Genomic DNA, 13,378 nt, shown 5'->3' with positions numbered 1-13,378 from the left:
CTGAAGGTTAATGGATTGATAGTGGGACCGAACCACCATATGGGCATGTGTAATGGTGGTAACAATGGCGTCGCGGTTGAAGCTCTCCCACATCGCCTTGCACCTCTATATGATAGTGTCTGAATGCGGTGGACTATCATCAGGCTGAGGAGCTGGATCTAGGTCGACGCAGTCGAGCACCGGTTTAACTCCGGCGACTATGGCATCGAACTTCTCCCGTTGGGTCCTGGCCACCTGCACCAGGACATCAAACTGTGCCTTGACCCTTCGACGGTAGTCTACAAGCATTACAAGGTTCTATCAAGCAAGGAAACTTCTTCAGCAGTAACTTTGACCAGGAAGTACTCATCATTCAGCTCCTTAGCTAGTTTGTCTGCTCACCCTGTCTCCTTCATCTTCTCCCCTCGGAGTTGTTCGATGGCTTAGCGCAGCTGGTCGAGCTCTGCATCTTGCTCTACAAGCACAATAGTCATCACCAAAGATATAGCTATTCAGCAATACAAAGCATATTTGTTGATATACCGTACCTACTTTCTGCTCAGATACGCTTCTGAGCTGCTCGAACTTCTGCTCCAGTTGCGTGGAAGCACTCGCCAGCTGCTCGAACTTGCCACATAGCTGTTCGAACACAACCACCAGCTGCTTGGATAAGACGCCCTTTTGGTACTCCAGGTCTCGCGTGTTGGACTCGGCAAGGTCTCGCTCATGCTGGGCCCTCTAGATGTTTTTCTCCATAAGGTTCATCGCCTCCTTAAGTTTTTCATTTTCCTCGGTGAGAGGCTCCATCCTTTTGATCAGCTGGTGGCGCTGCTCGACAGTCCAAGTTATCCCCTGCAAGCACAAAATGGCAATGACGAACTCTGATCTCCAACATCAAAGACGAGGATCCCAGATGCAGTACTGACCTCAATTTGCTTCATCACTCTAGCAAGGGCGGACTTCAGTCTCCTCATCTCTCTGGTGGTGTCCTCCTCCTTGACAACCACCACCTCGTCATCGTGTCTGTGGAGGATTTGGACAGCCTAGGGTCGAGACTCCTCACGTTCAATCCCTTCCACCTCATCCTCATCCGCCATGGCTGGAGGCACCACTGGGGGTTTCATGGCTGAACAGCGGGTCTGACCACGCTCTGTGATGCCTCAGGGGGGCATCGTCTGCTCCTCGAGCATGACCGACCTTGCTGCCCTAGACTCAGGTGTGGCATCGACATCTCCCGTATTCGTCGCTGAAGACCTGGCGGCTTCCGCCATTGCCCCGAGCACCGTCGCTGACTCGTCCACCATCGACGTCAACTGTTCGTCGCCACCAAGTTCCTCAATAGCGGCAGCTGACTCCTCTACTGACCACCGAGCACTCGAGGACTCTGGAATGGGGTCTACCGCCACTTCCTCCGCTCCAAGACCAACCTTCGGTTGCTCGACAGTCTGGACAGGCGGGGTCGGATCCTCCGCATGCCTTGCACTGCATCAGTTCAGCTCGTCAGTTTCCATAAAAGCTAAGGAACGACGACAAAGTAACTCCAAGAAAAGGATACTTATGGTTTGGTCTTCCAGTACAATTTCTTGAACCGGCGATGCCTACCCGAGCCCCCAGCCATGGCCTTGGGGTCGACGCCTGTGTCTTGGGGTGGAGGTCCCGCGATCTCTACCGTCGATCTTTCCTCCGCCCGTCGCTCTGGGGCTCCCCTCACCTACTGCTTGGGGACTTCCTCCGCCTGCCGCTCCGGGGCTCCCCTTGCATGCTGCTCGAGGACCTTCGTCGCCTATGGTTAGGGAATTTCCTCCCCTCCCATCGACTATTCCTCCACGCGCGTGCTGCATGAAGGCACCTTCGTGATCGGTGGAGGAGCCATCGGAACTTCGTCATCATCCGACCACTCGAACACCGTGGTCCTTTGCATCCGAGTGGTCTGGTTGCCACCAAGCGAGATGTTGCCCGTCTTGAGGGGAGCGGCACCTGCCGTCTTTCTCTTCTTCCGAGCTGGCTCGTCTGCCGCTGCCCTCTTCCCCTAGATTTTCTCCGACACTGGGGATGGACTCTTCGATGAGATGTTGATGGTTTCCTCCTCAGGCTACGGCGGTGGCCGGGCATATACTCCCTTTGGCCAATCGCTCCTCAGCACACCCGAGAAGTACACCGCTCTTTCCTGCGAATGGATCTTTGCATGAGTAGATCAGTCAACTGCTCGGCAATGACAAAAGATAAAAAAACATCAGGGACACACATCTGAGATATTTACCTAAGGAGGCAGATTTTTGCAGTGAAAGGGTTTTGTCTGCCCTGGCAAGTTGAATGAGGCAAGTGGAGCGAACAGCTCTACAGCCTGCTCCTGCACAACATCCCTCAATAACATCTCCGACCACTCCCAGGTACCGTCGGTCTCCCCCTTGAACTCAAAGGCGGGGTGGGTCCTCTCCTTGCAGGGCTAGATACGGCGCACTATAAAGCTTGCTGCCACTAATCAACCGTTGGTCTTCACACCCTTTATTAAGCCAAGGGACTCCCTTACTTGCTCCATATCAGCGCTACTTGGCATCTCCGACCAGCTCTTCTGGCTCTCTGGTATGTGGTCGGCGATGTAGTGGACTGCAGGGTGGCTTTGCTTCATGTAGAACCACCTGGTGTTCCACCCCTTCAGCGATGTGCTTAGCGGAACAGTAAGGTATTCTCCTGCCATTCCATCGCGTAGCTGAAGATACACTCTGCCGACCACCTTGGAACCACTGCTAACTCACTTCTTCAGCCAGAACAGGTGACGGAAGAGATTGAAGTGTGGAAGGATTCCAAGATACGCCTTATAGAAAAAGATGAAGATAGATATGTGCAATATGGTATTTAGGTGGAGGTTGCACAGACTAAACGCCCAGAGCTCCAACAGATCCCTCAGGAATCGATGAACAGGAAATCCCAACCCATGCCAAAAATAGTCCTCAAATACCACCACTTCGTCGGTATGAGGCATGGGAAAGGGCGCACCAAGGGTCGACCACCATCTGGCGGTGACGCGGTCAGGCAGAACGCCCACCTCCACCAATCTATTGAGCTCCGCCTATCCCATTCGCGAAGGCACCCACTCTTCATCATGTTAGATTTCAGCGCTCACCTTCTAGGGGCTCGTCTTCTTCGGTTTTGCTCCTCCCTTCTTCGGTGCCATCTCTCAGATCTGGCTAGGGTTTGGCGACGGAAGCAGGAGTAGATGTGAATCTAGAAATGCGATGGCAAAGGAGGAAGATGAAATGGCAAAGGGGCAAAGGTATGAGCACGGGGTGCGGCGGTGCAGTTATATAGCTCTCCCCCCCACCTTTTCACATTCGAGGGTTTTTGGGAAACTGTTCCCGCGGTTTGCGTTTCTCTGAATTACCCGCAACTGAAGGTGGGCCGTAACCTGGGCCTTCGCGTAGCCTCGGCCCATATCGCTGATTTATCTCCGCCATTTGTTATGGCTCGCTGAATATTCGCCAACATCTCCGCCAACCGTTATGGCCCAGTAATTACTAATGTACAACCATTACTCCCGTGTTTTCTCCGTGATTCTATTTTCTCCAAGTTGACTTCTGTTTCTAACCCTGGCACCATGTGACCATGTCACCTACTGTCAGTCTTGGGGACTAAGTGGGCACACATCACCTTACGGTGAATGTGCTTTTTTGGGGCTACTCCCGGGGATTGGCTGCCCACTCGGCTGGTCTTCTACTTTTCTTCTACTTAGGACCATGGCACCACATGACTATATCATTTACTGTCAGGCTCGGGGACTAAGTGGGCACACTTCACCTCATGGTGAATGTGTTTGCTTTATTCTAGAAGACTCTGTGCCTCTCGAAGTTGAAGAAGACTATCTCCTTTTCTTGTGGTCGAACTCTAAGTAGGCACACTTGGTCCACTACGAAGAAAATTTTTGATTCTAAATGTGAGCTCCTTGCACCCTTATGGCAAGCCATACTTGGGTTATACTTCTCGGCTATGGTTCACACTGCTCGACAACTGCTCATAACTGCTCATCAACTCATCACGGTGGTCAGACCATGAGTTTGATTGCTCAACTTTGTTCGCACCTGCTCGGACAAGCTCAAGACAGCGTTGCACAATGGGTACAAGGCACTCGGAGACTAGCTGTGGGGGGTATGACCCTGGATACCCATGGTAGACCACATGGGCTGCGCCCCTAGGGGTGGCCAGCCCACAAGACGAAGCCTTACGGGGCACGACTCTGCTTGGCACCTCCCGCAAGACACCGGGAAGATATCTTGAAGATACTACGAGATCTGTTAGGATACGTATGATCCCAAGATTCATGTAATCTGTTATTACTTTCTAGTTATCTCTCAGATCTAACTGACTTGTAACCCTACCCCCAGACTATATAAGGCAGGTAGGGACCCCGTCCAAACTCACGCAATATCATACGATAGCTAATACAAACCAACAGACCACAAAAGTAGGGTATTACATCATACTGACGGCCTTAACCTATCAAACTCGTGTGTCTCTGTTGCCTTCTTGTTCTTGATCACACGCCTCTCTGCCGATCAATCTACATTCATGGAATAGCTCTCGGAGGACTGCCGATGATATTCTATCGACATTCGGCTCTCGACCGGATGCTGCTTTCATAAGTGCGTTGGCCGCCTCATTGAGGCGCCTCGAGATGTGATTGAGCTCGAGGCCGTCGAACTTGTCCTCCAACTGGCGGACTTCTCGGTAGTATGCAGCCATCTTAGCATCATGGTAGCTTGACTCCTTCATGACTTGGTCGATGACCAGCTGGGAATCTCCCCAAACATCGAGGCGATGGATGCCCAACTCAATAGCAATGTGTAGGACGTTGATGAGCGCCTCGTATTTGGCCACATTGTTGGAGGAGGCGAAATGGAGATAGACCATGTACCTCATCCAAACCCCGAGGGGTGAAATGAAGACCAGCCCTGTGCTGGCGCCCTTCTTCATCAGCGATCCGTCGAAGTACATCGTCTAGTACTATTGATCGACGACCGCTGGTGGCATTTGGACCTTGGTCCATTCCACGATGAAATCAGGCAATACCTGGGACTTGATGGCCATTCATGAGGCATACGCAATGCCCTGGCCCATCAACTCAAGCGCCCATTTGGTAGTTCTTCCCATAGCATCCTGGCTTTGGACGACATCACCGATCGGGAAGGATGTCACAACCATTACTGGGTGTGACTCGAAGTAGTGATGAAGCTTCCTCTTGGTGATGAGGACAGTATACAAAAGCTTCTAGATTTGGGGGTAGTGGGTCTTCGAGTCGGATAGGACCTCGCTGATGAAGTACATAGGGCGTTGTACTTTGAGGCATGCCCCTCTTCTTCCCGCTCCACTACCAGGGCGGCGCTGACCACTTACGTGGTGGCCGTAATGTAGAGCAGAAGGGGTTCTCCTTCAAAAGGAGGAACCAGGATCAGGGCCTTCATCAGAAAGAGCTTGACCATGTCAAGTGTCTCCTGGGCCTCAGATGTCCATTCGAAGTGATCGGCCTTCTTTAGAAGTCGGTAAAGGGGGTGACCTCGTTCACCAAGGCACGAGATGAAGCGGCTGAGCACGGCAAGGCACCCTACAACTTGTTGTACTCCCTTTATGTTCTGAATTGAGCCCATTCTCGTGATGGCCGAGATCTTCTCTGGGTTGGCTTCGATGCCATGCTTGAAGATGATGAAACCAAATAGCATGCCCCTTGGGACCCCGAAAATGCACTTCTCAGGATTGAGTTTGATGTCGTTTGCTCAGAGTTTTATAAAGGTTTGCTCAAGATTGGCAATGAGGTGGTCTGTCTGTTTGGACTTGACCACAATGCCATCAACGTAGGCCTCAACGGTCCGCCTGATGAGGTCCCCAAAACACTTGAGCATACAACACTGGTATGTAGCCCCAGCGTTCTTCAGACCAAACAGCATTGAGACATAGCAGAACGATCCAAAGGGGGTGATGAAAGATGTCGCGAGCTGGTTGGACTTTTCATCACAATTTGATGGTACCCGGAGTACGCATCAAGGAAAGCAGAGGGTTTCGCACCCCCGTGGTAGAGTCAACTATTTGGTCTATGTGTGGCAAAGAAAACAGATCCTTTGGGCATGCTTTGTTGAGACCCATATAGTCAACACACATCCTCCATTTCCCACTCTTCTTTTGTACAAGAATGGGATTGGCTAACCACTCTGGGTGGTGCACTTCCTCGATGAATCCAGCTACCAAAAGCTTTGTGATCTCCTCGCCGATGGTCCCTACATTTCCCCTCATCGAAGTGGTGCAGACGTTGTTTCACCGGCTTGGAGCCTGAGCGGATCTTCAAGATGTGCTCGGTGACTTCTCTCGAAATGCCTGGCATGTCTGAGGGTTTTCACGCGAAGATGTCTCTATTGGCGTGGAGGAAGCCGATGAGCGCGCTTTCCTATTTGGAGGAAAGCGTGGTACCGATGCGCATTGTTTTTCCCTCGGTGCTCCCGGGGTCTATGAGGACTTCCTTAGAGCCTTCTACTGGCTCAAAGGACCCGATCGACCTTTTATAGTCGGGCGTTTCTTCGGTGACCTCTTTTTTATGTCTGCAAGCTCCCCGGAGGCTACGATCACTGCGGCATGATCGCAGCACTCCATTCCGCATTCATAGGCGCGCTGAAAGGATGTGCCGACGGTGATGACCCCACCTAGGCCCGGCATCTTCAATTTGAGATAGGTGTAGTTGGGGACGACCATGAACTTCGCGTAGCATGGTCGCCCTAAAATGGCATGGTAAGTTCCATGAAAACAAACCACTTCGAAAATGAGAGTCTCTGTCCTATAGTTGGATGGACCCCCGAAGGTGATGGGCCGATCGATCTACCCAAGCAGCATGGCCTGCTTTCCAGGCACAATGCCATGAAAGGGCGCTCCAGTTGGCCAGATGTGTGCTCAGTCAACGCCCATAGCATCGAGTGTCTCGACGTACATGATGTTGAGGCTGCTACCTCCATCCATCAGTATTTTGGTGAGCCGCTTCATGCTGACGATTGGATCAACCATGAGCGGATACCTCCCTAGTTGCGGGACACTCTCTGGGTGGTCGGTCCGATCAAAGGTTATAGCGGACACTCACCACCGGAGGAAGGCAGGTGTGGCCGGTTCGGTCGCATAGACCTCGCGACACGTGATCTTCTGGCGACGCTTGGAGTCATAGGCTTCCGATCCTTCGAAGATCATGATGCAGACATCCGATGTTGGAAAGCCACCGTCTTTCTCCTTAGCGTCGTCTGCGGTGGGGTCTGGGTCCTTTCCATGCTCCCCTTTGTTGGAGCCTCCAGACAAGAACCATCTCATGAGGCTATAGTCCTTGTACAGATGCTTGACTGGAAAGGCATGGTTCGGGCATGACCCCTCAAGTTGTTTTTTGAAATGGTTTGAAGTGCCCTCCATGGGCTTTCGACCACCCCTACGGTCTGCGATGGCCATGAGCGAGCCCTCACGCTGTTGCTTCTTGTTTTTCTTTTTGGCAGAATGATTGGAGGTGCCTTCGCCGGCGTCCTCGTCTCGCCTCGCCTTGCCATCGAGGCGATCGAAGATTGCTCCGACCGCTTCTTCGCCCGAGGCGTGGCTGGTGGTGATGTCTAGTAGTTCCTTGGTGGTTTGCAGACCCTTACATCCTAGCTTGTGAACCAGGGACTCGCAGGTGATCCTGGATAGGAAAGCCCCTATAACATCGGCATCAACAACGTTAGGTAGCTCGTTGCACTACCAGAGAAGCATCGGATGTACCCCTAGGGGGTCTCACCGGCCTTCTATCGGCAGTTTTTGAGGTCCCATGGGTTTCTAGGGCGCTTGTATGTGCCCTAGAAGTTTCCCACGAAGATCTCCTTCAGGTTCGCCCAACTTTAGATTCTGTTGGACGGCTGGTGTTCCAACCATGTCCGTGCTGAATCGGCTAAGAACAACGGAAGGTTGTGGATAATGAAATCGTCATTATCTGCACCACCGGCTTGGCAGGCAAGCCAATAGTCTTTGAGCCATAGTCCAGGGTTTGTTTCCCTAGAGTACTTCAGGATGTTGGTTGGTGGTCGGTACCTTGGCAGGAATGCAGCGTTGAGGATGTGTCGGCCAAAGACCTGAGACCCCGAGAGGCTGAGGCTCGGGCTTCAGTCCTCGCTACTGTCGTAGCATCTACCACGACGAGGGTGATAGCCGTGTCTAGCTCCCTCTCTCGGGTCATCGTAGGCGCGTCTGTGGGTGTCGAGGGTGTTGCGTGCGTCACGGTTGTGGCCGAGACGCTGATGCACTAGGACCGTGGTGTGCTGCCTACTTCCTTGTGGTTCTTGGTGAACCGATGCATCCCTGCTAGGATGCTCCAAGGGCATGCGCTGGCTAGCGTCGAGCTCATGTCGCCGAGACAACGAGCTTTCGGCCTACTACACTATCGCCCACTCGAGCAGCGTCCGAATCTCACGGTGGGCACGATGATCCTTAGGTGTCGCGGCCTCTAGAAGGCCATGGAGCAAGGCCATCGTGGCAGCGATGTTCTGGCTTGCCTGGGCAAAGCGAGGGAGGGCTTCAACATTAGCGATGATCCTCTGATTCATGTTGTGGCCCATGGCGCGGCGCGCCCACGATCTCTGTGGCGCTCGATCTCCTGATCAAGCTTCGCTCATTCCTGCTTGAGCTGGAGTCACGCTTCCTCAATCTCTCGGTGTCGGGCTTTCAGCTGCTCCACCGACATGCGTGGCGGGGCCGCTGTCTCCCTCTCAGCCTCGTCGGTGAGGTCATTTGTTGGGGTAGCCTCCCCCTTGCTGACACTTTCAATGTGCCCCTCAGGGGTACCCATCATGAAGCATTCACGAAAGGGGTGATGGCTTTCTCTGCTGGAGTCAGAGCCAGAGGGCGACCCTAGCTCCTCTGCCAAGAGGTCATGGAAAGATTCCGTGATGTGTTCAATCACCCCCACGAATTCGTCGTTTGCAGGAGGTGGAACCATGCGTTGTGCCACAAGGTGGCTAACGGTCACCGCGGCGTTGCGGAGACCGAACGGAAGCGCCGTCGGGGCGCTCCGCATGGGATTTCCGAAAAGAGGGGTTCCCCTCCGGCGAGCCGTGCCATGTCATTGGCATCAAAGAAGGTAAGGCGGCGCGAGTCCTCCCTTGATGGCTGGGGTCCTAGGGAGACGCCGAGTTGGCGCTTAAGCCTCTCGTAGTCGAGGCCGATGTTGAGGAGAGGTTAGATGGCGGTGTGAGCCAATGCCAACTCTCCTCCCACCGCGATGATGAAGTCTACGTCTCCGAAGTGCACGGGTGCGCCTGGGACCCAGCTAATACCATGGCTAGCCATCCATGGCCTAGTGTTGATGTCGGAACACGCAAAGGTCCCCTACCTGGCACGCCAACTATCGGTGTTTCGAGTAAACACCATCGAGTAAATTTATATTATTGCATGTTTGGCCTAGATGGTGTGCTAAAAAGACACAAGGTTTATACTGGTTCGGACAGAATGTCCCTACGTCTAGTTCGTGATTGCTGCTCGTGTTATTTGCACTGAAAAAGTTCGTAGCAGGGGGTAAAAACGGGCGAGAGAGGGACATGTCTCATGTCTGTGATCGAAAGGTCAAACGAGTGCTGAGAGCTTGGATGTTGCTCAGCTATGTGTGATGTGATGTGTGGTGTGTTGAATCGATCGGTCCCCTTAGTGGGGTGTCCTGCCTCTCCTTTTATAGACCAAGGGGAAGCAAGGATTACAGATAGGAGAAAGAAGAAGAACCAGAGGCCATGGAGGTCCTTCAAAGATGTCGGGTCTTCCTTTTCCTCTGAGCGAGCCCCGCTGACACGGCAGATGGTGCCAGGGATAGCTCCATGCTGGGTGCATGTCCGCTGATCCTAATAGAGCCGTGCTCTGGCTTTGTCAGCAAGTGGTCACGTCCCATCCCGCCCCGGCGGACGGCGTGACGAACCAGGGTGCTAAACCACGACCCTATGAGGAGCAGACGGCGCAATGACCCCACGTCCGTTACTGTGGATGATGTGAGTTTCCTCCTAGACCATAGCGGTTATCGTATGCTTCCGTTAGGATCCGTGCCTGAGGGCAAATATCGGCGCCCATAACACTGTAAGACAAATATCGGCGCCCACAATACTGTTTGGGCTCTGACATGCCTGAAACGGCTTAAAGCGCCCGTCTTGTCATATCCTGACGGTACTTTCCTGTAGGCGTGCAAGATATGGTCCTCGGTATTGTGGTTGACTTGAGTGCCCCGCCTTATCTGCGCGCGTAGTTATGAAGGAGCAGCGCGTAGTCGTCGGGCGAGGCGGAGCCTGTCCTCAGACGTCGAGCAAGGCGGAGCCAGCCCTCAGACATCGGGCAAGGCGAAGTCTGCCCTCAGACGTCGGGCGAGGCGGAGCCAGCCCTCGAACGTTGGGCGAGGCGGAGTATGCCCTCGGACGTCGGGCGCCCCTCAGACGTCGGGCGAAGCGGAGCTAGCCCTCCGATGTCGGGCGAGGCGGAGCCAGCCCCCGAGGGTCGGGCGAGACAGAGTCTACCCTCAGACGTCGGACGAGGCGGAGCCAGCCCTCGAACATCGGGCGAGGTAGAATCTGCCTTCAGACATCGGGCGAGGCGGAGCCAGCCCTCGGGGGTCGGGCAAGGCGGAGCTAGCCCTCAGGGGTCGGGTGAGGTGGAGCCATCCTTTGGGGTCGGACAAGACGGAGTTAACCCTCGGTTGTTGGACAAGAGGTGTAGTCGCGTTCTTGTTTGTTTGGAAGCATCAACGTTTGATAGTTATTAGCTCCTTCTCTTTGGGTACCCAAGTATTTGGTCCCTGACACTGTACTATGCATAATCTCTAGTGTATAGTAGATGCTGCTGTGTATAGATTTAGTATTGTAGGTTCTGTTCGCTTATGCTGAAATTTAACTTATGCTTATGCTTATACTAAAATATTATGAGAGAAAAATATTATTCGATTGAAAAGTAGCTCAAATGAACGAGGCCGTATTCCAGATCATTCAAACTGAGGTCAGCTCACTGATATGTTACGTACGCCTAGCCGTGATCGATCTCATAGACACCTTGCTTCCTTTCTTTTCCGCGTGATCGGCTGCCCAGGCAAATGCGAATTACAAGATAAATTAAGAGAGCACATAAAAGACATATATACTCTTATTTTATTTTCTAATCATATGCTATTATCACCTTAATCAATGATGATTGGTTGATAAATAAAAAATATTTAATGTAAAATTGATTTTTATCCTCTAAAATGTATCGTATTTAAGGATAAATTTTGATACAGGACACAGGGAGTAGCTCAGTGCTCCATGTTTGGCAGCTAGATATGCTCCTCCGCCTGCTTCCTTTTGGCAAGGTAGCTTTAATTTGTTCGCCCAACGATTACTTAGCATAGAAGAGTAGAGAGAAATAGACTTTGCTGGGTTCGCAAATCAAACAAGGGCGCAACGCGCTTACATGAAAGAGTGGCGACAAATAGACTTGCTGGCCGGGTTAGCAAATGAAACAAGTGCGCAACGCTTACTGTTTACTACTTAGGGCGTAATAGAAATTAAAACACGAACTAAAATGGTGTTGGTTCTCAGGGACTAAAAAGGACTAAAGAGAAGGAGAGAGACTACGAGGAAGAAGAGAGAGTGAGGGGTATGGGCTGTTTAGTCTCAATTAGCAACGCCTAAAAGGCTACTGCATTTTAGTACCTAGTCTATATATTAGTGTATGGTGTTTGATTTTAATGGACTAATTAAGACTAAAATTTAGTCTGCAATCCCTTTCTCCAGTAGAAAAGGACACGCCCTTACTTTCTCATCACTTCCTACAAGCTCGATAATGTAAGCATGAAGCTCTTCGTCATTTATTTGTGTGCTCATCACAGTACACCAGATATTGCTACCCATGCATCACATTTGTTACATTTAGATCAAAACTTGCCAAAGGACACATATAATAATCTGGTATGTTTTGTGCTTTTCCAAAAACCACATCTATTACCATGAACATATATACAGAGGAATCGAGCGTGCGCCGGAACTTAGATCTCTACCGGTTTATACTTGTCATCTGATCTCTTGAATCTTTGGACAAGGGACTAGCTAGGGACGGAGCAGGGCCGTGTGTCTCTCGCAACAACGAGAAAAAAATAATAACCATAACCAAGAGGGGCACTAATGTGAAAAATTCAAAGAAAGAAGAAAGAGAAGAAGGAAAAAAAACTCACGCGCCGTAGAAACACGCATCCCTCCTCCCCGGAAAAACCATCGATCACCCATGGAGATGGAGTCCCTCCTCACGCCTCCACGGCTGCGAGCTTCTCGGCGGTGGTGGCCAGCGACTGGAGGTTGCACTTGACGATGGTGTCGACGAACACTCGGGTGTCCTCGGGGGTGTTGCCTGGCGGCACGTCCACCACGTACGACTCCACGACGACGGTGGCAGCGTCGAGCGCGGCCGGGGACGGGTGCACGGTGGTGACGGAGAGGTAGTTCTGGAGCCGGTGCTCGCCGCCGACGACGCGGAAACTCAGCACGTGGCTCTCGTCGTCCAGGATCTCCAGGCGCTCGCGGCTGGACGCCGCGGGGAGGCCCGACACCACGCGCACCTCGCGGAGCGTGCCCACGCCGCCGTCCCCCGCCAGCAGCGCGCAGCTGCGCACGAACCGCTTGTACGCCTGCGGCTGGTCGAACCGCCGCACCACGGACCACACCGCCGCCGCGGGCGCCGCCACGTGCTGCACCACCGCGGAGCAGCACCGCCCCGGCCCCAGAGCCGCGTGCTCGTGGTGCCGCGCCGCCTCCGCGGGCACCTCGCCGTCGTGCGCCCCGCACCGCATCCCGGCCGCGCTCGCGGCGACGGCCGCGGCCACCTCCGCCGCGCACCCGACGCCCGCCAGGACTCGGCCGTGGTGCTGGTGCGGCATGCTGCCGGGGCTGGACGCCTGGATGCACGGCATCTTTGCGGCTAGCTGGCTGCGCTTGTCCTACCCTGGTTAGCTGCCTTCGTCTGCTGGTCTCGTCTCTCGTGTGTGCGGTGGAATTTCTTGCGGCGACGGGCGGGTTGGGGATAGTGAAGAGAGGTTGATGGAGGGTAGAGGCATTTATATATGCAAAGGTGCGCCAACTTGTCCTGGCTCGCACTGTTGCATATGTATCCAGTTGTGTGCTCACTTTAATTGTGCTCCCTCTTTAATTAATTCAACTAAATCATCTTTAAGTGGGGTCTACATTTCAGCAATTTGCCCAAGTTGCATTTTTGGGGGAGGGCGTTGCCAGCTTTCTTGATCTTTTCGATAAATTAGGAAGAAAAATTGATATAGACTCAACCCAAGTTGCAGTTAATTTTGTAGCTGGCTGCTGAAAAACACGAGCTCACAGCTCAGTCAATTGACCAATGGAAGCGCAAGAAG

The 13,378-nt window shown here is 52.8% G+C and overlaps 1 protein-coding gene across 1 annotated transcript; it reads right to left on the bottom strand.

Moving 5' to 3' along the window:
• Positions 1-11,850: 11,850 nt before the first annotated feature.
• Positions 11,851-13,046, bottom strand: LOC136540105 (abscisic acid receptor PYL4-like). Its single transcript, XM_066532096.1, has one exon. It carries the CDS (start codon positions 12,923-12,925, stop codon positions 12,263-12,265), a length of 663 nt encoding a protein of 220 aa, XP_066388193.1. The 5' UTR covers positions 12,926-13,046; the 3' UTR covers positions 11,851-12,262.
• Positions 13,047-13,378: the final 332 nt, after the last annotated feature.

The sequence above is a fragment of the Miscanthus floridulus genome, chromosome 2 (genome assembly GCF_019320115.1).
Source record: "Miscanthus floridulus cultivar M001 chromosome 2, ASM1932011v1, whole genome shotgun sequence".
In the NCBI taxonomy this organism is placed as follows: Eukaryota; Viridiplantae; Streptophyta; class Magnoliopsida; order Poales; family Poaceae; genus Miscanthus; species Miscanthus floridulus.
The sequence above is the reverse complement of the archived record's forward strand: the minus strand, read 5'-3'. Positions and strand labels throughout refer to the sequence as shown.